At 48.7% G+C, this 25,783-nt stretch overlaps 1 protein-coding gene across 1 annotated transcript in view; it reads right to left on the bottom strand.

Moving 5' to 3' along the window:
- Positions 1–25,496, bottom strand: part of AGPAT2 (1-acylglycerol-3-phosphate O-acyltransferase 2) — a 29,297-nt gene extending 3,801 nt beyond the window's left edge. The window contains exons 1-5 of the mRNA XM_048822656.2: positions 25,167–25,496; positions 10,119–10,252; positions 7,975–8,150; positions 7,514–7,609; positions 1,926–1,998 (exon numbers count right to left, since the gene is read on the bottom strand). Coding sequence (XP_048678613.2) covers positions 1,926–1,998; positions 7,514–7,609; positions 7,975–8,150; positions 10,119–10,252; positions 25,167–25,357 — 670 coding nt within the window. The 5' untranslated portion in view covers positions 25,358–25,496. The remainder of the gene's footprint in view (positions 1–1,925; positions 1,999–7,513; positions 7,610–7,974; positions 8,151–10,118; positions 10,253–25,166) is intronic.
- Between the last annotated feature and the right edge of the window lie 287 nt (positions 25,497–25,783).

Here is a 25,783-nt window from a genome sequence, read left to right as displayed (position 1 = left end):
TTGGATTTCCCCAGACTGTAAGAAGTGCCAGCAACCCTCCCCATGGCTGCCCAGCAGTACAGTTCTCTGGTGGTGGTTTTTGCTGTGCAGAGCAAGATTTTTTTGGATAATTAAACCAACAGACCCTGCTGTTGCAACAAGCCTGCTAGAGCAAGCCACATACCCCCCAGATTCTCTTCTGAAGCAGCAGGAACCACTGTGGCATGCAATGGCATTTACGGGACTCAACAGGACTGCTAAGTACCCACTCAAGAAAAGTAACAATAGCTACTTCTGAAAGAAGTTCTTAGTTACTCAGTTCTCAGGGTGCCCTTTACTGTCACAAGGGCTGGGTAGAGCCGTCAGGCAGAGCAGGTGCTGCCGAACCCAGCTAGGACAACACTTAGGAAGTCCTTGGGGAGAGAATTACAATTCATTCCTTTGACGCCAAAAGCTCCTGAGTGATCAGTTAAAGAAACTCCAGCCTCACCTTGCAAGAGTGTTTAGGAGGCAGCAGGAGCCCTTTAGGTGCTGTCTCTTACAGGACCAGGTGCATTTGATATTCTTGAGATAACAGGTCAGCCAAAAAGCCAACCCAGTGACCTAGCCTGCACGTGCTGGGGAAGCAGGCCGGAGCACAGGAAGCATCTGCTGATTACGACAGCCTAGGACATTGCCAACTGTGCACAACACAACAGTGTCAGATGCTTTGTTCACACATTCTCTTTTTGTCCATCATCTATTGCAAGTATGGGCCAGATGAGAGTTAACTGGACCACGCCTCAGCCAATTCTCTAGTGCAGCAGGGTGCTTACCCCTCTCCCTACGCCCCAATTTCTGTAGAGATATTTCTACCACAGGTCCAGAGCTGCCTCTTTAGGTAATAAGACCACAGCCTAGCTCTTACATAGCACTTTCCATCCAAAGATCTCAAAGTGCTTTTTCAAAAGGAGGTCAGTGTCCTCTCCATTTTACAGCCCCCTAGCCCAAGGCTCATCACCTCTGGAGGACAAGCCCAGCAGCGAGATTACTAAACCCGCAGACAATGGGAGAAGAATTGAGATGCCAGATGAGGGACACTGGGACAGGAGTGGCCTGGTGGTGAGCGAAAAGAGCAAGGAGACAGAAGCAGATGATTTTCTCCAAGGATTATCCTAAAAAGCTTCTAGTTGCTGCTGTCACTGACTCCTTACTGGATTTGCTCATTGAAGCAAGGAGCTGAAAGGAACCGGGCATACGATATGCTGCCAGAGCAAACTGTGACCCACCGACAGCATCCCCTGACATTCTATCCCTGGGCCTCCCCACCCTTCCCAGGGGAGACTGCCTGTTGAGCCAAGTAATCTGGGGGGCTTTGGAAGGTTAGCAGCTGCTTAAGACGCTTGTAAGATGCAAGAATTTGATCCCTGGTCCCCAGAGGTGCCTAAATGCACCCTGCTTTGCATCTTAGAGCAGCTGGCCCAACACAGCACATAGAAACAATCCTGGCCCAGCACCAAGCATTGCCCCCTCTTGCCCATATGCTACTCTCACCACTGGGGTCAGAGTGCAACAGTTTAAGTGAAGGAGATTTGGAGGCTGCTTTTCAGAAGAGCTGAGCTCCTACTTGGGCACCTAAGGGCCAGATGGTCAAGAGAGCTCAATTGACTGAGCACTATCTGAGACCAGCTCTGCTGGGAAAAAAAACAAACAAACACACACAAACAAACAACCCACCACAAACCATCTAGCCCTGATCATAGGTACTGAGTGCCTTGGACAATCCGGCTCTGGAAGACTCCAAGAAACTGAACAAACAGAACTTAGTAAGAGGACAGCCACTGTGACAGGAATGCCCAAATAAAGGTGTCTCAACAACTCTGCCTTGAGCCCAGCTTTTCTTCTGCTGGGAGACCAGAAATACAGAGTCCACCCATAAATAAGAGGGGTTCAAAGCAGTACAGTACCTGATGTAAATAGCTTCTTGGCTGGATTGTAAAATGAAGAGAACGAGGAATACACCACAGGAATAACTGGAACCTTTAAAGGGGAGGAAAAAAGTACCAGAAAGTTAGAGGTTTTTTGTATTACAATAGCCTGGCACCCACCAACACTGAGCCCCCATTGTGCTAGGTTGTCTACAAATACAGAGCAGAGTCGTAACTCTGATGAGCCTACAGTCCCCAAAGCCAACAGAGGGTAGGAGTCAGTTACTCTCTCCATTCCCATATGTAAAATGGAGTAAAAGATTAAGGCCTGGATCTTCAGAATGGTATTAGGAGCTTAACTCCCATTGAAAATTAGACACTGCCACACCTTTGTGGAGCCCAAGTGATTTTCCTAAGGTCACAGGGAGCTTGCAGCAGTGCTGGGAATTGACCTGAGGTCTCAGGCCAGTGCTTTAGCCACAAAGTTACTCTCCCAATTCAAAACCTCCTCAAGCCACCATCCTCCTCAGCCACGTTTAACCCTGCAACTCCCTAGGTTGAAAAGCAGCTCGAACATGCACCGCAAATGCCTCTGAGCACACAAGAGGGAGCAGGCCAGCTAGTGCTGGTTAAACATTTAGGAACAGGAATCACTGTTTGCAATCATTTATGAGCAAGGCAATGCCTCTCACAGAGAAAGATGGAGAAGTAAAGGCAGCTATTTTTAATCTATCATTGGCAACTTACTGAGAATGTAAATGAAGCCAGCCACCTTGTCAGATGTTGTCCTTAGCCCAGTCTCTAGAAATCCATCTTTAATGACTTGTTACTGGGTGGTTAATTTGTACATTGATTTGTGGTCTTTAGCTGCAATTGGCTTAAATCAAGTCACAGGCTCCACACTGGGTTTGATCTGCCCATTAGAGATCAAGGAGGTGGAGACAAATATACAGGAAATAGATTAAGAGCTACAATCTCAATATTTTCTGCTTCACTGTCAGTTATGGTCCCTTCTGCTCCTGGTATATTGAAGCTTGTTTACATACAAACATCATGCCCTCCACAAACACAGAATAGACCTGAGATAGCAAGCAGTACAGTGTTTGGTTTTCAGAGTCTGGTAGGACTTCCTAGCCTGAAGAAACCTGGAAGAAAACTGCCTAGCTACTCCGCTTCAAGTGAACTTCGTAAAGTTCCAAAGTAGCGGCCTGGGAAACTAGAATCCTCCATGTATCTGCTCAGCAGGCCACTGCACCATTGCAAGCGATATCCGCTTCCAGTGTGCTGGAGACCATTTAAATTGTATTTAAAAAGAAAAAAAGAAAGAAAGAAAGAATTGGGTGAAGAGAAAAATGGTCACAGTACAATGGTCACAAAAGATAACTACTTTAGATGACAGACAGGAGTTGATCTTCAGCTGTAGAACCTACCATGTTACAGTTTAATAAACTCCTCTAACCAGCCACTACACAGAGTTGGAAATTAAACGATCCAGACCACAGCCTGTATAAGTTGTGGCTGTTTCCCCAGGATGCACAACAGAGAGCGGGATGGATGCCATGTGCACTGGAGCATAGTCTACGCTACAAAGTTTTGGGCTATGTTGGCTAGCAGCATGCAAAGGAAAAAAAGTATCACCCCCTCAGCCGACTTAGCTATGCTGGCAAAAGTGTACAGCGTAGACCCAGCTGTGTCAATAAAAGAGCACTTCTGTCAGCACAGAAGTGCTGTTCAGGAAGGGGGTTTAGCTACACCAGCAGACAGTTCCTTCTGCCACCTCACTGTGTCTACACTGCGGGTAGCGTTAGCCTAGCTATCCTGGCAAAGCATTTGGAGGGTTGACAAGGCCTGAGGAATGGCTGACTAGAATCATATGCTCCCTCCCAAACCCCAATGACACACAGGAATACATAAGCATTCAAAATACAGGGCTGTCAGATGCTTAGCAGCAGCCATTTCAGAATGAAGGGGTGGCAACTAGCATATAAAGCCCCAGGAAGTATTCGGTTTCTAGGGCTGCAGACAAGTTTCTCCTGGGAGATAGCGGCTCTAGGTTGGCATGGCTGCTGCCTGCACCGCACCCATTAGAGATCAAAAAGGATACTTTCCCTGGGCTGTGGTGCTGCATCTTTCACCAGCATGGACTTAACTTTAAAAAAAGCCCAGAGATTTAAGATCAGATGGTCGGTCAGCAAATGGCTGGGGCCACTGAAGGATTCTGCTTTGGGAGTGGCGAGAAATCAGACACCTGCACGTCTCAGAGAGCACCAAACCTTCAGCCCACAAGTGGCACAGCTTCTGAAACATGCCTCGTTTCTAGTGCAGCAGAGAGTAACATTCACTGGTGGTTAATCTGCCCTCCACAAATGAGACAGGAACAATTTTTGGTTTTGGAGGTTCAGATCAGTTCAGCAGCCAAGAAGGGCTTGCAGAGACACCTCCATAAGCCAACAATGGTTAAGCCAGCAAGACTGAAGTTCATTTGCCCAAAGCGCAGAAGTCTTATGGTTTCTCCCTGGAACCTACCACTGTAGTATCTGAGCTTGAGATCTTCATATGCAAAGAAAAAAACCTGCTTGAGCTGAGAGTACAGCATGTCTGGCTATGGAGCCTGTGTCACACTGTGGAGGTTTGGTGTGTCTAAACCAGGATATGCATGCCTACGTGCTCCCAAAGCTTTGGAGAGGTTGAGGTTTGTTGTTTGGGGGCCTGTTTTGGATACAAGAGAGCTGGTGCAAGACCAAAGCACCAATGTGGGAAACCAGCACGACCAAGAAGAGGAGAACTAACGCAGTCCAAGATTTTGTCCTCCCAGTCTAAATCTAGGCCAAACTCTTGTCTCTTTAGGTTCAGGTCCAACTTCTGCAGGATACCTGCCAAGAGCCATTTCTTGGATTAAGACAGGGAAGCAAGGCTGCCTGCAAGTCACGCAAGTTCAAGGATTTCCCCATGGCCTGTCTATGTGCTAAAGGAAACCCCAATATTAAGATGCAAGTCATACTGTTCGCACTGTCTGGCGAGGCAGTAACTGATGGCTATCCAAATTAGGATAATTTAGGCCAAAAATCTGGTCTAAATTATCCTCTGTGGCATCGTCACCTAAAATATTTAAGCCTTTTTAGGGGAAGAGTTAACAGATTTGGGGAGGGTGGGCAGGGAACACAGTTGCTCAAGCTAAATCATGCATCTCTTCCAAGCAGCTGAGTATCTGGCAAAAAATTCAGATTGGGAAGTTCACCTCTGGCTTGCCCCAGCCGGGTGTTAGGGTTAGGTCCACATGTATTGGCAGATATCGCTGAGAGACAGTCAAGTGGCTACTGGATAGAGTTACAGAATAAGCTACACTGCTGGGCCCCAGTTAATAGCAGAACTGCAGTATGGTGCCAGCTTGAGACAACATCCTTGTGGCATGGCCTTAGGGCTTAGAGGCGAGGTCGACACTGGAATCTACTGAGAGACCTTTAGCTTACTGCAATTGGTCCCCATTCAGCAGAATGGAATCCTCCCAGGTCCTCAAAATTCCCCTAAACCCACCTTTGCTGCAGCATCTGCTCCACAGTGGTAGGCCAGACCCCATCCTAGGGTGACCAGATGTCCCAATTTTATAGGGACAGTCCCAATTTTGGGGGCTTTTTCTTATATAGGCACCTATTACCCCCCGACCCCCTGTCCTGATCTTTTTACTCTTGCTATCTGGTCACTCTACCCCACCCACTCAGCAATTCTAGAAAAACAACAACAATTAAGATAAGGAGCTGTTCTGAGTGCTCCCTTATTAGCCACTCAAGGATCTTGTCATTTTAAGAAAAAGAGACGGCATTGAAGACCCTATAAAACAATGCCACAGGCTGCACAGGAAGGAGCAGCCATTTCCATAGAAATGGAGTCCAGAAGCTGCTTTAAAGGAACAAGCACTAACAAAGACTCCAGTGTTAAGGACTTGCATTCATTTCTTTACCCCTGAGGTTGTATTCAATCTTATAGGAGCCCCATACTGACAAGCTTGCAAGATGGGGCATCCAATGCTCTCCTTGCCCCAGTGCTTGCTAGATCACACCCTGCAGTAGGGGCTCTCGTCCTCACAGTAACTCATCCCCAGGAAGGAGGTAGCCATTGGCACAAACAAATTTAAATATACAAGAGGAACAATGCTCCCAGAAGCAACTGCTTGTCCTATCTATAGATCTGCAAACCCATTCCAGATGCTTTTCAATGGTTTGGCTCATCTAGGGCTGAGGGGGAAAATACATTTTGCTGCATGTAGAGCCTAAGGTTTAGTACACTGAAGCCTGTGCTCAGTCACCATTAAGTCTGATGGATCTGGTAGAGGCAGGGGTTTAAAGCCATGGTTTTCAACCAGGGGTACCTCAACTCAGCTAGAGATTTGCCTAGTTTTACCACAGGCTACATAAAAACCACTAGCAAAGTCAGTACAAACTAAATTTTCATACAGACAATGACTTGTTTATACTGCTCTGTGTACTACCCACTGAAATGCAAGTACAATATTTATATTCTGATTGATTTTATAATTATATGGTAAAAAAGTGAGAAAGTATTTTTATGTCTGATTTACTAAGCAAGTGGTTTTTAAGTGAGGTGAAACTTGAGGGTATGCAAGACAAATCAGACATCTGAAAGGAGTACAGTCATCGGGAAGGGTTGAGAGCCACTGGTTTAAAGCCACCATAGTTCGCCATATTTAATAGCTACTCCAAGGTGCCTTTCATTTCAAGTTTAAGACTTGCCCCACAGGAGTACTCTGCGGGAGGGCCACCAAGAGGCAGCACCTGCACCTTCTGCACTTTCAGTGGGATCACTCAAGAAACGTTGCAGCCTTCAGCAATGTTGGACAAGCTGATCCCCCAGACCTCCCAGTATAGGGCTGTTCTCCAGAACCTGCCGAGTCACCAGTTCTTGTACTTGCAGGAACATGGAGAAGTCCTTAAACCCGGTTATGCAGCATTTGTATGTAGCGAAGCACATTTTAAATCTTGGTTTCTTCCAAGATATGGCACTAATCAATCAGTCCCGTCTTGCACTGTGCTAAACAACGCAGACACCACAGCACCTGCCGGGTCACCATGCACTGTAGAGCAGGCAGCACCGAGGAAGTGATTCAATTGGCTAAAGGAGGGATCTAATTGACAAAGGCGGGTTCTAACCCAAGTTATTGCAGGCTAGATGTGTGACTTAGAACTAGGACTTTAGAAGCTATAATGCAAGCTAGTAGTAGAAGGAGCCAAGTTAGCCAGAATTTGATCACGTTTCATGGGATTGTCCTGGAGGAGAATGCTAGCTACGCCATGGTATTGGCTGGCCATCATCTCCTCCCCATGCACCAAGGAGGGCAGTCCCCACCAACCCATTTATCTGAAAAAGTTTCAGGTGCCATTTTCAAAGGAGGCTCCCATACTTCTGGGAGCCCGGTGAGAAAGCTGCTTCTCTCTGCAACTTACTATCTTGGGTGCTCTGAAGACAGTGTTCACTTCAAAGGGTGTCTTATCATGCCCCCATTTTGGACCGCTAAAGAACCCCGTGTTGCCAGTATCTGGTCACCATAGGTAGACCTTTCACTGGAAGGCCCGTATAGTGCTTTGGCTGTGAAAGAAGCTGACCAGCGTTACCTGTGCCTGTATAGCGAGATGAAAAGCTCCTTTCTTGAATGGTAACAAGTCACCATTCCCGTTCCGCGTGCCCTCCGGGTACACCCACACTTTCACCTGTAAGACAGTGAGATAAACCATGAAGTCCATTTGTTGGCACACCAAAAGTTAGCTGTAGAATTAACCCACAACTTCTCTAGAGAGGTTCTGTCGGATCATAGATAGCATGCCTCTGTTCCTAGTTGTTTGGAACCCCCGCAGAAGATTTTGCTGCAGGATATAGCTACAGCCAGGGCTGGCATTTGAAGTTTACACTAGCCACCAGGTACTAGAGGTCAGACAATACTTCTCATAGTATCCCACCCTCCCGCATCCTTAATCCAGTGTCTGACTAATATTCCAGCACATGCAGCCCTCTACTTGGTAACAAATGCAAGCAGTGCCCAGCACTCACAAAGCCTATTGGCATATACTGTACTCACGTTCTCATCCAACATGGTCTGGGCAACCTGGGCCATCACTGTCTTGGCATTGCTCGTACTCTTCCTGTTGATGAAGATGACACCACCCAGGTACATTATCAGGCCCACAGGGCCCATGTACAGCAGCTCCTTCTTGCCGATCTGAACACAGTTATCTGGGAGGATTTCCATCAACCCTAAGCCCAGGGTGAAGGGAGAGAGTGTAAGAAGCCCACCCACAATAAGCCATGACAACAAGAAAACCCTTCTCTCCACCCACAAACCAGATCGGCAGTGTACGAGTGACCCAACCCAGGCTTGCTGCCAAGCACCCAAAGTGAATGGGTGCAACAGGCTGCATGTACAGGAAGGGCGGCAGCAGCCAGAGAGCTTTGCAAAGATGATCCCTTGCTGATTCAGAAGCATCGCTAGCTCGCAAACCACCACGTGCCTTTCAGCAGCTTTCAGGCATTAGACACCGAAGAGACTTAGTCATAAGAGGATGGAACGAGAAAGGGGTGTGGGTGGGAGGGGAAGGGAAGGAGATGTAAAATAACCACCTGTTCAACAGCTCTGCCTCAGGGGCTTCCTTGGTTCTGCAGCAGGAGCATGGCAGAAGGGACCCATATGCTTGCCATGGCTAGGGGAGCCTCTTCCTCTCTAACAGGGGCTGCAGCCCAGAAAGGCAATTTTTTTAATGTTTTGCACTTACAGGGTGGCAGCAGGAGCCAATGGCTGGATCATCGCGCTGCGATGGAGGAAACTGCGGTTTTATTCCCAACTCTGCCATCACTCCTCACTTTGCCTTAGACCCTCCCTGCTTACTCCCTTGTCTGCAAGATGGGGTTACAACACCACCACCTTTGGAAGAAACAGGTGATCCTAGACTCTAGTTGTGTTTGTACAGCACCTGCACAATGGCTTCCTGGTCCATGACAGGCTAAGGCACTATGATAAATAATAATAATAATGTCGTTTCAATTGCTGAGCCACCAGACAGGTTGCAGCTAGAAAGTAGGTGTACCAGAGTCTCCTCCCTCGTTTGAAGGGCTCCATTAGCTTATTTTCTGGTGGTTTGTTGTTAAAACCCTTTCACTACCCCTGTCATGCTAACGTTATCTATTAAGATGAACAAGCCTTTGGGACGTACCCAAGCGAGCCAGACAGTGCAACAAGAGGCATTCCAGCTGGCATATCTACCCATGGAAGGATGATGCACAGGATCCAATTACTGTCCCAACCTGGAGAAAGTGGAAGTATGGCCTCCAGGTGTCACTCCACATACCTCACTGCATGGCTGGCCTTTTCTGTCTTTGCAGGACAGAGGGCTGCAAGCCAACCTTCCTAATAGGACAGCCTTCAAATTCTGAATGAAGTAACAGGCCCTAAGCCATGGGGAGACCTTGGCCTTTATTTCAGGGCAAGGGCAGAAGAACCTTTCCACTCAACTGAAGGCTAAGACTTGACCCATGCCTGCCATGGGTCAGTAATTGGGGTGGTACAGCTAAACCTGTTCAGAGCCTCAGTGAGCTGTAGTAAAAAGTATCCTGCAGAGGATCACTAGAGAGCATGGGCAGAAGGAAAAAGGGGGGGGAGCCACATTCTTCTCCTGAGGGGGCACGAAGCCAGTCAGTGACCATTCAAACTAGGACTCTCATACCCCTGCTGTAAGCCACACTGAGTCCCTCTTGCGTGCCTGTGTTTGATTATCCCACTGCTGTTCTTACATCTGCCTCTGAAGCATCTAGCAGTGATCACTGTCATGGACTGGATACTGGACTAGATGGACCTTGGGTCTGATCCAGTCTGGCAATACCTAGATCACTACGTACCAGGCTACAGAGCTCAGCACTTCCACTGCTCTGTGGAGAGAGCCCAACCGCAAGTATACCCCTCCCTGCTCACCCAATACCCCATTACACTGTGCATCTCCCCACTCAAAACACTGCTGTAGCTTTCAACATCGTAAATGGCAATTCCCATAGGCAGAACTGACCAATGCACTGTGTGACATACAGACAGGTCTCCTGGAGCCTCTTCCACTACAAGGCTTGGAGACTCCCCAAATCAGGGGCAAGCGCAGGATTTCCCCAACAGCAAAGCTAGGTGCACCCAACAGTTCACTTTCAAATGAGACAGCTTCTTTCTCAACCCAAGCAACTCACCGATCATGTCCAGGATGCTCTGATGATTTGACACGATGACACATGGCTCCTTGATCTGGAAGTTCTCCAGACCTGTTGCCTCAAACCTCAGGCCATAAATATACTTGAAGTTCTTGACGATATTTTTGATGATTCTGCATAGAGAAAAGAGAAGCGAAGTCAGGGCAGCAGGTCTCATGGAGTCGACAATGTTTGCATTACGGTGTGGAAGATGCAGCACTAGTGCAGGAGAAAGAATCTGTTAAGGCAGAGGAACAGGCCTAAGGACCAAAAAAGGTGTCAACACCTCTCTCATTTACCTGCTCTCACACATGTCCTGGGATATCCCTGCATGAGCTGGAAGCTGCCTAATTTGCCCTGTAGTTTATTAGGGGGGGCAGGAGGATGTAACGTCCCTCAATTCCTGTCCCAAAACAGTTGTCACATAACCCCACCCTCATCGACAGCCTCCCCGCACAAGGTCTTACACAAGGGTACCTTTGGACCAGCTTCCTCTGTGCAGTACAGCACACTGCTCTGCAGAACAGTCGCCCTCCCAGATCAGAGGTGTGCAGAGAAGCAGTGAACCCCTCATAGGACACTTTAGTGCCAAGGCTAGTCAATCAAACTACCATTTGCTCGCCCCCTGACGCCAGCACTCTGCCACAGGCCTGCTGTGCTCCAAAAAGGTGTGACATTCTTCCCCAGTCTGGGAAATTGCTTTGACTTTCTCAGTCCAAGCTACATAACTGAAAGGCCCATATAAACAAAGGGCAAACAAGTTCTCTACTGAGCTCAATGATCAAACACACAAACTACAGGATTTTGTAGACCTCTCCCTGGAAGTCATTTGTTTATTTCTCTTCACATCTATCTGCACCATCATTGTAAGACACTGCCATCTGCAGGGGGAAAGCTTTGTCTAGTGAAACAGCCTACTACAGGAACCAGGTCAGTAGATTCACCACCTGCCATCTTCCAGCATACAAGATGACTAGACATGGTACATTAGCCCTTATGTAATGCTACTTGAGATATCTGCCTAATGCAACTTATTTGGAGAGATGCTCACTCCAAAGAGCTTTGCGGGAAGGCACAGAGCAGCTTGGGATCCTTCTCAGTGCCATCTTGGCCAGTTATTCTTTACAAAGAAGCAAGGGTTCAATCCCGCAATGAACTCAGAGGAGAGCTCTGTATCTGTAGGGAGCACCACTGGCTTCAATGGGGCTCCCCACACAGGTACTGGGGTCCAGCCGCACAGACCCCATTGCTGCACTAAGAAGAGCTGCTTCAGAAGTTCTGGCAAGAGAAAAGTTATTTCCTGAATCTGTTGGAGATGGGCCATGCTAGCCCCACTGTTGGGTTTCCCCAACACACTCAGTCTTGCCTACTGCTTTAGGCTGCGGACTCTTTGGGCAGGAGCCACGTTTTCAGGAGAGCTCAGCACCCAGTGGCAAGACATTGGGCTGAGCACTGATGATGTGACTGAGTTTTGGGCTCAGCGCCCTACAGCACAAGCAGTCATTGTTTCTGAAACCAAGGGAGCCAATTTACAGCAATCTGGAAACAGCTGGATTAGTTTCTAGTAAAGAAAGCGAGAGTTTGGCTGTTTGCTGAGGGAATTCCATGGAGCAGAGACAGGATGACTCGTGCAGACTCAAGAACCAAGACCCCACCCTGTACAAGGATGCACACAAGCTTCCTGCCAGCAAGCAGAGATTAGGGTGCTGCTCCTACCACCCACACAGCTGGGTGGAGCCCTTATGGAATTAAGTGCCAAGCCAGAGTTTCATTTAAATTAAGGTTAACAGTTAAAAACCAGAACTTCCAACTGCAAGCCTCCCATCCCTCTTCCCGGCATGCCACAGGGCTGGGACGAACAGAGCAATGACACAGGGCCAGGGCATTCAGCAGCTACCAGAGATAAGCTGCCCATACATTTCTAGCACCTATGCAAAGAGCCTGCTGTGCTGGATAAACCCCATATTTCACTGCTCCAACGCTCAGCCCTTCACCTCCTGCATGCTAACAGCTATGGGGGGGCAGGGGATGGCGCAGCCAGTAGGTGTCCCCATCGGAGAGGCAGAGGAAGCAAGCGTGTATGCTGGGAGTGTGCTGGAAGCCAACAGCCTCCCTCAGCAGATGTAGGGGATAAGAGAGATGGGGTGTGTGTGGAACACCTGAACACGAGCGGATTTTATTTTCTGTGCTTAAGTGCCAGAAAATCTCACTGTAACACGCACACTGTTTAAGACAAAAGACTTGATCTAATAAGAGAAGAGCGTGTGTTTGGATCTGCGCTTAGAAGCCATAGTGGTGGGACAGGGTCCTTTGAGCTCAGAATTGGAGTGTGGGGCCCAGAGATCAGCTGACCAGCGCATACTGGCTGTTTCAGGTGTGCGTGTATAGCTACTGCCACCTACAGGGGAGGATGATGAAGATGAAGGTGTGACAGCACATCTGGAACCTGGGGAAGGTTAATGAGGAATCAGAGTATTTCATGCTCCCCTAATGCTGGCAGGGGAAGGAGAGGGAGGGGTGTCTTGTTAAAGTGGCTCTCAGCTTGGGGGCAGAAGGAGCGAGCACCCTAACCAGACCTTCTCACACCATGGGCAGCAGCAGCTCTCTCCCACCTTTCCACATGAACATGCCGGACAGCCAGGCACAGCCCCGCTTGCCGAGACTGAAGTTCCCCCCACCTCCCCTGCACCAGGCTTGAGACTGCCTGGGTTGAGCATTTTCACTCTCCAATAAGCCCCCCAGCAAAAGAGATGGCCATTTCCAAAGCTCCCGCTGGCTGCCACCTCCCCATCGGCAGGGAGCAGCAATTCTGTAGCCAGACAGGGCAAAGGCTGCAGTTTCATTTGCGCCCACACGGCAGCTTCTGCCAGCACAACTGTTTGTGCAGCTGCGCCCACCTCCCCACCTACCTTGGCTGAATGCATTTGAACTCACACAGCACCTCAGCGTGAGCCAGCATGTCCAGGGGCATTCACACAGAGCAGCAGTCTCCCAGATGCTTTACCTCCCAGCTCTGCACAGAGGCTGGCTAAAGCAGATCATCAACATTGTTAGAGATTCCTACCCTCCATAGGGAGCAAAACATAGGCGCATACACCCATGTCCCAAGCTAGGCCTCGGTTAGGGGGGCAGACATGATCAGCTGCCCTGGTTACTAGCAGAGTTTTAGCCACACAAGCCAGCATGCCTGCAGTTGGTCACGAGCACCCTTGTCCATACTACAAATTAGTGTTTTCTCGCCTCCCTATCATCTCCACCTAGCTCTTATACGGCACTTTTCATCTGTGGACCTCAGAATACTTTAAAGGAGGTAAGTGTTATCCTTATTTTATAGATAGGGAAACTGAGGCCCAAGCCCAGCAGAAGAGGGACAGAGCCAGGTATAGAACCCAGTTCTCCCAAGTCCCCATCCTCTATCCACTAGGACACTCCAAGCATTTCTCCTGCTCTACCTGGATTCTCTTCATTACAGCATGGCTTCTGGGAGGGGACCACTCAGTTCTTCCCAAGCCCTGCACGCTCAGGACAGTACAGTCTCCTCAAAAACCCAACTAAATTTGAGAGAACTCTGCAAGTAGTTTTGGTTTGGACTGAACGGACTGGGGCTTTTACAGCCAGCTGAGTGGCATGCCAGAGGCGGACAACACCCACACCCAAGGGAGAATACATGGGGCTCTGTGCCAGCACTCGGGCTGGTCAGGACCGGTTCTTTCCCTGCAGAAAATGGATGAAAATTGACAATTTTTCACATGTTCAAGTTTTCCCACAGGAAGAGTTCAACTGTGGAAAACACCAGATTCAGGCAAAGCCATTTCTGACCAAACAAAAAACGAGAGTGAGAAAAGCAGCAGCTTTCTGCAAAGATTCTCATTTTGTCAAAAAACGATTTGCTATTAACAAAGTTGATCAAAGCGTCTGACTAGCCTGACTCAGCAGCTACTTGTTTTCCTAGACAGAAGCGAGGTCAGGAGAGGGCAACTTTTCCTCCTGGATCATTACTAAATCCTATTGATTTAGGGTTACTAGAGAGACGCCAAGCGAGCCAGCGGGAGTCACTGACAGGACAGCACTCACTCCCCAAACTAGTCAGGTCAGCAGAATACCAGACGTGGTCGGATATCGGCAGGACTGGTGCTAGAAGACTCAAGTCCTCTATCTACCAGACATAGCCCAGGTAATGCAACGTGAGCACCTCTGCATAGCACTGATCCCAACACAGCAGGGCCGGTCAGTCCGGATGACTGTGGCCTACTCCGCACAGTGTCTACGCCAAAACTTGGGAGAAAGCCCCACTTCCTCCAGCTGCAGGAGTGGTTTGCACCAGGGACACGGACCCACAGAGAAGGGGACGGAGATAAGATTCATTTAATTCAGTAAAAAGAAAAGGCGGACTTGTGGCACCTTAGAGACTAACCAATTTATTTGAGCATAAGCTTTCGTGAGCTACAGCTCACTTCATCGGATGCATTCAGTGGAGCTGTAGCTCACGAAAGCTTATGCTCAAATAAATTGGTTAGTCTTCAAGGTGCCACAAGTCCTTTTCTTTTTGCGAATACAGACTAACACGGCTGCTACTCTGAAACCTGTCATTTAATTCAGTGAATCACAGCCCATGGACTGGCCTCCAGGAGACCAACTGGCCTCCAGGGTGAAGCTAATGGCTCCTGTCTGGTGTGACAAAGTTCCTCCTCTACCTTGGTGGGTCTTGCGCTTATTGGCGGATTTGCTCGCCTCGGAGATTCACGGCAGCCCTCAGTTTGGCCGTTTTTGTGAACCCACAGTCCAGGTCAGCTCCTCCTGTGTCTGACCAGGAGTTGGGAGGTTTGGGGGAACCTGGGCCTAGTCTCGACTCCAGGTTCCAGCCCAGGGCCCTGTGGAATGCAGCTGTCCCGAGTGCCTCCTGGAACAGCTGTGTGACAGCTACAACTCCCTGGGCTACTTCCCCATGGCCTCCTCCCAACACCTTCTTTATCCTCACCATAGGACCTTCCTCCTGGTGTCTGATAATGCTTGTACTCCTCAGTCCTCCAACAGTCCGTGTTCTCACTCTCAGCTCCCCGCGCCTCTTGCTCCCAGCTCCCCACATGCGCCACACAAACTGAAGTGAGCTCCTTTTTAAACCCAGGTGCCCTGATTAGCCTGCCTTAATTGATTCTAGCAGCTTCTTGATTGGCTGCAGATGTTCTAATCAGCCTGTCTGCCTTAATTGTTTCCAGAAAGTTCTGGATTGTTCTGGAACCTTCCCTGTTACCTTACCCAGGGAAAAAGAACCTACTTAACCTGAAGCTACTATATCTGCCAGGTGGAAATCAAGCCCGAGATGATTGGCCACTACCTGGGTGAGTTTTCCATCACTTACAAGCCAGTGAAACACCTGGCAGACCTGGTATCAGTGCCACCCACTCATCTAGGTTCATTCCTCTGAAGTAAACGATGCTTCGCGAAAATATTTTCTATATGTAAATAAAGAAAATGCTCCTGCAAAAAACCAAACCCCCACCCCCAAAAAACAAAACAAAACAAACAAACAATTCTCCTGTAGCTATCTGGCCTGACCCTGTCACACTGAGAAGCTACAAATAAAGTAGGTTTCCTTTTTTCTGGTTCTCAAGGTGTCCGAATGCGCCAGTGCTCCACACACTCAAATAGAAACCTCCAGTGATTACCAACCCAGGCTGCATTCAAGTCTGCATCTTGACAGATCATTTTACTACAAGAGGAACGAACAGGAGACTGGCAATTGCTCAGAACTAGCATGCACAAACACACACACCAATTCGTTCTTTGCAGGAATCAGAGGCAGAGGTTTAGCCCGTTTTGTCTCACTCCAGGCACAAAGTCAAAGGGACTGTGTGGTGGGGTTAGGAGAGTCAATGTGACTAAGTCAGCACAAGGATCACCAGTATCCTAGCCATGAGAATGACCCAATTTCCAACTCCAACTCCAACTCCACCTCCCTTCCCTCGCCAAACCAGAGGAGAGGTCACTGCTCAGGAAACTAGGCTTCTGCAGAAAGCAACAGGAGGAGCTGGTTACATATTAACCAAGAGCACATACTGGCAAGAATGAGGGGGTGGCTTGATGTTGTAAGAGGAAGGTCCAGGTTGCACAACATGTGAGGGGGTTGTCCTGAAACTGCTCAGACCATAAAGGGTGAAGTATTGATCTGGAGCAGAGCCAGAGCACACAGGGCCCGACTCATTCAGCAACACTAACTGGGCAAGAGGAGGGGCATTGCAGCTAGGATTTCCTCCAGTACATGTGGGGACAGTATTACAAAGGTCATAAGCCTCATGCTAGTGAGAGAGTCCGCAGGGGACAGGAGGAAACGGCATTCCTTTACCTCCCTGGTTACTCAGATGGGGTAACTAGGGGTTTCTACCGGCATAGCTACACTGTCCAGGCTTTGTAGTCTGTAGTACAGATAAATCCTGCCTGTCTTCCTCCAGTTCCTGACCCTACTGCTGCTCAGTCTTATGGAGTAGCAGCTGTACTAAACTGACCTAGCTGATAGTTTTCATGGCTGCCCACAGGGTTAGAAAGAGCAGCCAACCTGCTGCAGCTTTGTCAGATCCCCGATGTCACTCCAGGGCCTCTGCTCTGTGTGTGTAAACAACACTGGCTCAGCTGTGCTCGCTTCATGTTTGTAAGGTTCTTTTCAACACTACATGCCAGAGGCCAAGTTCTTATTTTAAAACGAGACACTTACGTTCCGTACAAGTCACAGGCCCTCACCTGAGAGAGCTTCCTGACCACCAGACTGGATTTCACAAGCCTCAACAAGCCACACTTGATTGTTAAACTAAAACATTAAGTCTAATTAATCAACCAACATGTTATCAGAGACCTAAGAATGTATTTCCAAGGGCATGTCTACACAGCAACTAAAACCCCCACAGTTGGCCTGTGCCAGCTGACTCAGACTCACAACGCTTGCGTTGTGGGGCTGTTTAATTGCAGTGTAAATGCTGATGCCTGGAATCTAGGACCCTGTGAGGTGGGAGGGTCCCAGAGCTCTGGCTGCAGCCCAAGCCAGACGTTCTGGTGTAGACCTTCCATGCCACAATTAAAACATCCCCACAGCCTGAGCCCTGTGTCAGCTGGCACAGGCCAGCTGCGGGTGTCTAACTGCAGTGCACCCCCCTCCCCCAGCACCAGAATATATTGTCAATGCAGGGTGCATTTCATCCTTCTGAAGTTCTAATGGGGCAGGCTACATGTTGGCAGCTTTAATGGGATTTCACAATCGGCTGTGTGTAACAAGTGACATCTGAGCCTCACGTTGGCACACAGTGACCTCTTCTCAGTCATGTTGGGTTTGACGTTATGGAGCCAGGAGTTGAATCAGCGGTAGGGGCAAGGATCTCTGTACCAGGCCATAAAGCCTGCCATGGGTATCTCTAAGCTGTGTGCATCATTCACTTAGTCAACTTTCATCAGTGCAGGTTAAACCTTAATCCACTAGTCTAGGTGCAGAGACTAGAGAATGGAGCCAGGTGACATGCCCGGAGACTAGTGCTAAGGGTTAAAAGCCAAAATCTACACTTACTCCTCATACCATGACCCCCACTCTCCCAGATGTGTGTGCAGGTGTACACACACACACCCACCCTCTACCCTTCCTACCACCTTTGGAGATAGACTGAGAATAAACTGCACTGACTTCAGTGATGCTACCTGAAGACAACAGTACGGGAATCACTGGCACCTGGGTACGGAATTAACCCAGCAAACATTTGGGTCCCATAACTCAAAGTTTGAATCCAGAGCTTCTGCAGGTGCACAGCTCACACTTCAATTCATCTGGATCAGAGCTGAAACACAAAGCTGAATTAGGCACTAACTGCTTACAGAAATACCAAGGCACATTTCTGTATTTCAAGTACGTACACACACACACACAGAGTCACAGGCAGTTCAGCTGTGCTCAAAACACCAGCCCCCAAACTAACCGTCAGCTCTGCTGTAAAGCCTGGCACCTGTCCTTCCTGGAAAAGGCAGGGTCAGCCCAGCCCCGCCCCTTATCTACAGCAATAGTGTATTCTGTACCAAACAGAAAAGGAGGACTTGTGGCACCTTAGAGACTAACCAATTTATTTGAGCATAAGCTTTCGTGAGCTACAGCTCACTTCCGATGAAGTGAGCTGTAGCTCACAAAAACTTATGCTCAAATAAATTGGTTAGTCTCCAAGGTGCCACAAGTCCTCCTTTTCTGTTTGCGAATACAGACTAACATGGCTGTTACTCTGAAACCTGTACCAAACAGGAGATGCAACATGGATACTCTCCCCCTCCCAGCAGGGGACTTGGCTCACAGACAATCCAGGAAGCGGCTATGCCAGAAAGTCTCTCATTCAGCATGTGCAATCCCGCCACAGTGGAGCTGGACTTTAAAATAACTTGACCTTTGTTCTAACCACAACAAGTTAAAGCCAGGAGCCCCCACCACCAGCTTTCCTCAGAAGGCAGTTTGCCTCTAGGCAGGCCCAGCACTATCTGCCACCCTGGGTGGTAATTGGCCCAGGACTCCTGAAAGGTTGTTTAACTAGTAATACCCAGGGGCACCAAAATACCAGCTTACCTTCCCCGCCCCCAATATTGAGATCCCAGAACCAGCGCTGCCTCGAGGCATAGCATTACGGCAGGCCAGCTGCAGGTTTTTAATTGCAGTGCAGACATACCCTTTGTGGCCCTGAGAGCCTCTGCACCTTGATGCCCCACATCTATAAAAAGTGTGATACTTTGTGCATGATAGTAATTCTCATCATTGTGCTTAGTCTTTTCATCCAATCAGAGGGCCGGGGTATTGGCATGTCTCAGAGGGAACGATCCTGCTAACATGGCACAATACATTCAGAGTTCATAGACTGCAAAGCAAGTCATCATACGCCTGCCAGGATGCATGACCACCACAGAGCAGCACTAGGTAGGCAGCTAGTGCAGCGGTTGCGTTACACAAGCAGCATGCTGGTACAACACACATTTACAGTTAAAGGGGCACAGTTTAGTTTAACACCAAGATAGAGACAGTTCTACAACCCTCTGAATCTTAATGAAATCATTTCCACTGGACTTTTAATTCCATGAAAGACAGTTCTACTTGGATCATTTCCCAGGGGCGTTTGTAACTGCAGAACTGTGTTAGGTCAGTTATGTATAAACTTTGCAGCACACAGGGCCATGCTGGCAACATCCCAGGAAGTGGAGGACGGTGGCTTATTTGTATGCCTTTACATGCATTGAGTCACTGCATTCCCCATCCCAAAAAACTCATTTTGAGGAAGTACAATACCTGGTTATCGGAATAGTTACATCTTGCATCTGACGAAGTGGGTTCTAACCCACAAAAGCTGATGCCCAAATAAATCTGTTAGTCTCTAAGGTGCCACAAGGACTCCTCGTTATTTTTGCTGATACAGACTAACATAGCTACCACTCTAAAATCTTGTCTTCAGTTTCCCCCATCTGCCACGTCAGTCCTCTGATCACTCTCTTGCCTGCAGTCCCTCTACACAAGTCACTATTCTTGCTGGTCTCAACTCCCCACCCACTCTGGTGAAAAATCCGTCAGACCCACCCCTCACGCAGGAGGGCCAAACCTATCACTCCAGGGATCCAGGCTCTTGACTCTCCCACCACACTTCTACTGCAGTTTTGCTTCCCTACCACCCCCTTCCCCCCCACACACACACGTAGGCAAGGGAAAGGAGACCAGAGTAGTTGAGATGTCTGGGTGGTGATATAGGGAGAACTAATTTAAAAAACAGACAGCCAGCAGAGCCAAACAAGGACAAGTCAGTCAGCTCTCCAAAGAATGCTTGTTGGAAAAGGGAAAGCCCTTGAATATTGTTCTCTTTCTGAAGTGAAAAAGTCTTCAGACCAAAGTGTTGCAACTACAAACGCTATGATATCATAAAGAAAATTTCCCCAACGTGCCGATATTTTTTACCCACGGCTACAGAACGCTTTTTATCAAGGCAACAGAATTTTTATTTTGTTGATCTGTCAGAAAGACTCAATGGTCCACACAGAAGGCAAGATCTCAAGAAATATACACATCGGAAAGTGATGAAAGATTCAGAGTTCTCAGTTATACCCAAGGAAATTTTAAACATCTCATTGTAGCAGGACTTTCCTTTCAAGTACAGCGGTTGCTTTGACAACATTAGAACACCGCCTCGGAGGTCAAATGAAGTACAATTAGATTTTTCTTCCTTCCTCCAGATCTAAAGAGAGGTCATGGTAGCGAGATCAACAGCAAGAGCCCAGGAGAAGAAGTTTTTGCTTTTATAAAAGTACTTTTACATCAAGCACACTTTCGGCCTGCTTTGAAAGGACAGTTGTATAGTCTCAATAGATTGAGGTGTCTTTCAGTTTTGTGGTGGTTCCTACAAGCCCTTCTGTATCCTCAGCTGAAGTATGTTGTATATACTTTGCAGAAATATTCTTTAGCACAATAATACTGGTTCCTGTTAGACTAGTGTTCTGTAAGAGACAGCTGTATATGTAAACAGCCAATAGATAGGTCAGATACAAGTAGGTAACATGCAGTGCGGTTCCTGAGTTTTGAGAGATCAGTATCTGTTGTTTCAGAGGAACAGCCGTGTTAGTCTGTATTCGCAAAAAGAAAAGGAGTACTTGTGGCACCTTAGAGACTAACCAATTTATTTGAGCATGAGCTTTCGTGAGCTACAGCTCACTTCATCAGATGTATACCATGGAAACTGCAGCAGACTTTATATACACACAGAGAATATAAAACATATTTCATATTCATATTGATATTTATATATCACATATTCATGTGTGTATATAAAGTCTGCTGCAGTTTCCACGGTATACATCTGATGAAGTGAGCTGTAGCTCACGAAAGCTCATGCTCAAATAAATTGGTTAGTCTCTAAGGTGCCACAAGTACTCCTTTTCTTTTTGAGTATCTGTTGTTGTGCACTATGAATGGCTTAAGAGGTGGACACAAAGATGCAGGGATTGTTGCGTGCAGCTCAAGGGAAAACTAGGTAGACTATTCCTATCTCTGGCCATGGCAGGCCACTGCTGTCAAAAGGTATACAGCAGTACCAGGGCACTGTTTTGACAGCTACACCTTTGCATTTAAAATATAGATTTGAAGCATGCAGGGAAACAGCCATTCTGAATCAACTCATTTTGCTCATATGCAAGCTCAACACAGAGTTCTGGCCTCTGCATCCCAGATTACATCATGTGCCAATAGAAGTCACACTCTAGCTACTAAACTTCCACAACAGGATTATTACCATTGCACTGTAGTAAGACTACAAAAAACCACTCGTTTGTCTCAGACCATCTTTATTTACTATCCAGGGGCATGTCATTCCACCTACCACTAACACATAGCTACCTCCAGGGTGGTACACAGAAGCTGCTTAATAGCACACAGCTACAATTAGAGATGGGACATGAATAAGGATGTCAGACCATGGAAACCATCCAAGGAATTTACAGATGTGAAACCACAACTAGAATTTGGCTAGGACTCGAAAAGGTTAACATCCCTACACTTCAGAAGAGGGTCCGCTTAGATACCGACCGGTCAGCCCCGTGTTTTCACATCTTATTCAAAAGACAGCACCTCCAGATACACACTTGAGAGTTAACAGACAAAGCTGACAGTTTTATGCGTCAGGATAGATCCGTGTTTGCTCTCTGAAAACTCCTTTGGTTGCTCACAAGATTATAATTAACCTCATATGACCCCAATGCAGAAGCACCCTCATGCTGAACTAACCCATAATCACTGCTGTTTCAAACTACTTTTTGAGGAGTGGGGAGGCATGGGGAAAGAGGACCGTGGCAGCGGACATAAACATGAAGCTGCCACATGTGCACTGTGTGTAGAGAGAACAGAAGCAGAATCTGGTAGCCAAGCTCCAACATACAGACAAGAGCAAAGGGACACACCACTTTCAGAAGCGACAGCTATAACTGTAGATGGACATATCTGGGGAATAAAGAGGTTTAACTTTGCTCTGAGCAGGAATCCCAAGGATGGTTTAAAAAGCCAGCAGCCCTTTGACAGGAAGGCTCCCAATACAGCCAAGTGGCGTCAGCATGGAGTGAGCAACAGCATTTCCCAGTTGAGGGAAAGGCTTTACGGTCCTGCTCCAGTTCAATACAGTCCTGTCAGTTATAGGACTAGCAGCATCTCTGAACACTTGCTCGTCTGAGTGCACCTCTCACGCCTTTACCTCTCCTGGGGTGGAATGCCACAGTTCTCCCACTCTTACCTAGGGGCCGGCCTATCAGCCATTCTTATCCCGCAGGTTTGACTGCGTTTTTGGCTGGACTCCAAAGGCGTCTGACCAACAGTCTACAGATTCTACAGTGACAAAACAGCCTTCTTAAAACCAAGTACTGTTTATATTGCAGTAGGAACAAAGCATTTAGATGTTAAAAAAAGTCTACCAGCATGTCTATCTTACCTAAGAATCCTCTGATGGTAACCTAGGCAGGCCTAGCTTCTACAGACACCTTAGCAGGTTCCTGCATCGCAGTCTGACTTGCCAAAATACACCCCATCGCCCATAGTGTTCCTTTTTAAACCTGCCACCACTCTTCTGATGGCCTGTATTCCGAGGCCCTTTCCTGTCCTGGCATCATCTCCTAATTCTCAAGTGTCTGCTGAGCAGTGGCCTGTCTTGAGCCATTTTCTCCCCACCCCAGCCCTCCATTAAACTAAACAAATACAGTCATACAGTAAGCATCCCAATAACCTGGGCAACATACAGTATTCATTAATTATTGCACAGCCATTCTAAATCAGGGTTCGTCAATAGGCAAACCAGCACCAAATCTGGACTGCCAGACGCTTTTGAACAGACCTCAAAAATATGTACTTATTTTTTTGTCCAGAGAAAAAAAAATAAAAATAATTTACTACCGCACTCTAAATCCATCACACCTGCACCTTAGCTCCCTGCTACCACAATGGATTTTTCACATTTGTAGATTTCTGGGACGTGGTCAGGACACATATGTGCCTGTAACAAGAAATGGTAATATGGAGTGTCTCTTTTCAGTTGCCCTCCCTGCTTCTCTCCCCCCCGCCCCCCGGTCTCCCCCTTGCAAAAGCAAAGACACTTTTGTTTAGTCAGGGGATCTATCTCCCAAGTAAATCAGGACAGTGACAGGAAATTCTACAGCCATCTTCAGCTTGTCTGGACTCTGTACAACACCACTTTCAGGAGTGCCAGAACCAGCATGATCAAAAAGATACTACAGCTGTGAAAGTCCCAAGTGTTCTCAAAAAAAGTGTTCTTGTGTGACTAAGCGATTTCCCGAAGATCCTCACCCCAACCAGGACTGAACATTGTCAGAATCAGAGCAACATAACCTCTAAATGTAGCAATGCAAACAGAAGTCTTATCTTTTCCACCAACAGAAGTTGGTCCAATAAAGTACAAGCTTTTGAGCTACACAGAGCTCTTCTTCAGGTCTGGAGAAGGAAGCGGAGTATCTGAGCTAAATGTGAGTTGGGACAGATTGTTAAGCAGAGGCAAAACAAATCAGGGCTCCAACTGGAACAGGTTACCTAGGCCCGAACACAGCTCACTACCTTTCTTTTACGTTAAGTGACTTCCAAGCTTTCACATCCTCCTCTGGCGATTTCAGTAATCAGGTGCATTATTGCGTAAGTGACAAGTTACTCAATCTAACAGATCACCCCCTCAGCCTGCTGTGTTTGACTCTAGGCAATGGGGTGGATAAAAAACTGAACAGATTAAAACTGCTTGAGTCATACAGTATTTAAAAAACCTCTGTCCAACTAATACATGTCCTCCAACTAGCAACTGAATGCATTAAAGCTATAGAAAATCCACACTCCCACTTCAAAACAAAACTACACACCTAAGAAGCAGAAAGGAGGACATTCTAATAATAAAGAGTCCCAAGGATGTTTATGGGGCAGATCACATCTTAACAGAAACTTCATGAAGACCTCTCCTTCATAAGGACACAGGTCACCTCTCTGCCAATTTGCAATAGCTTTAACATCTGTTGCCTGCGCCGTGCAGGAGGTCGGACTAGATGATCATAATGGTCCCTTCTGACCTTAGTATCTATGAATCCTTGGGGCTGCAACAGCAACTGGATACAGGGACAAACAAGGTTAGGAAAGTATTTAATGTATTTTTAGCCATCGCACCTTCTAATGCAGGTTAACAACTGGAAAGGAAGAGAGCCAGCACCCTGTGGCCTGACATCCCTTGGCAAGCTACTCGTGGTAAATGGGCCACAGTTCCATAGCTTACGGTACCTAACCACCAGAGTTAAAAGCCGTCAGTGCTTTGGTTGTAAGCCTCTAAGGAGGTGTGTTGTTTTTGGGGGGTGGGGGGAGGCATTAACATCCTAGCTCTTCCTCCTCCCAGTGTTGCCTGCTACCAAGGCCTGTAAGCCAACAGAAAGCAGTTACCTGTTTTAGCCTCCTATTACTCAAGCCATTCAGAGCTGTCACAACACAGTATTTGTGACCTAGCTGTTGCGTTGACAGCAAAGGATTGCAGCACCATGACTACTGGATGGGGCCATCACTAAAGGAAGGGCGAGTCCAACCGGGCTATCACGAGGACAACGCTGGGGTTACAACATAAGACTCGTTTCGGGGTGTGGAGCCTTTCCACACTGGCTAACGGCAGGGCCGAGCAGCACAGAAGCGTGTTCACAAGCGGCCCCAGGACCCAGCGACCGCCCTGTCACACCCAGCTGGCAAACAAGCCCCCCTTTAAAGCGCTGAGCGCCCCCCAGCCCAGGAGCGCAAGGGCCAGAGCAGGGTCAGTGGAGCTGGCGGGTCCCCGGTGGGGGGCACACGAGTGAGCAGCACCCGAAGGGCCCAGCCAAGACCCCCCCTCGCTCAGCAGGTTCGCCCGCTCCCCCCCAGTTTCCCCACAGGCTGCCCGGGGGGCTCGGCCGCCCGGCTCCCCACCGGGGGGCGCTTCCCAAGCCGGCTCAGCCGCTCGCGGGGCCGGAGGTGGAGCGGGGCCGGGGCCCCCCCGCTCCCGCCGCACTCGCCTCATGTTGCGCACGGTGCGGCCGCCGTGCCGCAGCAGGCAGAGCGGGACGGCCAGCGCCGAGGCCGCCAGGCACAGGACGCAGTAGACGCCGATCTTGAGCTGGAAGTGGGCGGCGGGGCTGAGCGCCAGCAGCGCGGGCAGCAGCAGCAGCAGCAGGGCTGCGCCCCCCAGCAGCCAGCTCGGCTCCATGCTGCCCGGGGACCCTCGAGGCCGGGCTGCGCCTCCGCGGCCGGCCGGGGACGCGGCGAAGTCAGCCCCGAACTCAGGCCCGTCCGCCAAGGGGCGGCCCCCGCCGCCCTTAAGGGGCGGTTCGCGCACCCCGCCCGGGGGAGGGGATCGGCCGGGCTCGCCTCGCCCCGCCCCGCCTGGCCTCGCCTGGCCGGCCACGGCTCCGCTCCCCCGGGCCCGCGCCGCGAGCTTTCCTTCCTCCTCCTGGCACCCCCCCTTCCTCCCCTGACACACTCACTGACTCTTCCTCCCCCCGACACACTCACTGACTCTTCCTCCCTGACACACTCCCCCCTTCCTCCCCCCTGACACACGGACGGACTCTTCCTCCCCTGACAGACTCACGTACTCTTCCTGCCCTGACACACTTCCTCCTTCCTCCCCTGA

The sequence above is a fragment of the Caretta caretta genome, chromosome 16 (genome assembly GCF_965140235.1).
Source record: "Caretta caretta isolate rCarCar2 chromosome 16, rCarCar1.hap1, whole genome shotgun sequence".
Classification (NCBI taxonomy): Eukaryota; Metazoa; Chordata; order Testudines; family Cheloniidae; genus Caretta; species Caretta caretta.
Note: the sequence above shows the minus strand (reverse complement) of the source record. Positions and strands in the feature narration are given on the sequence as shown.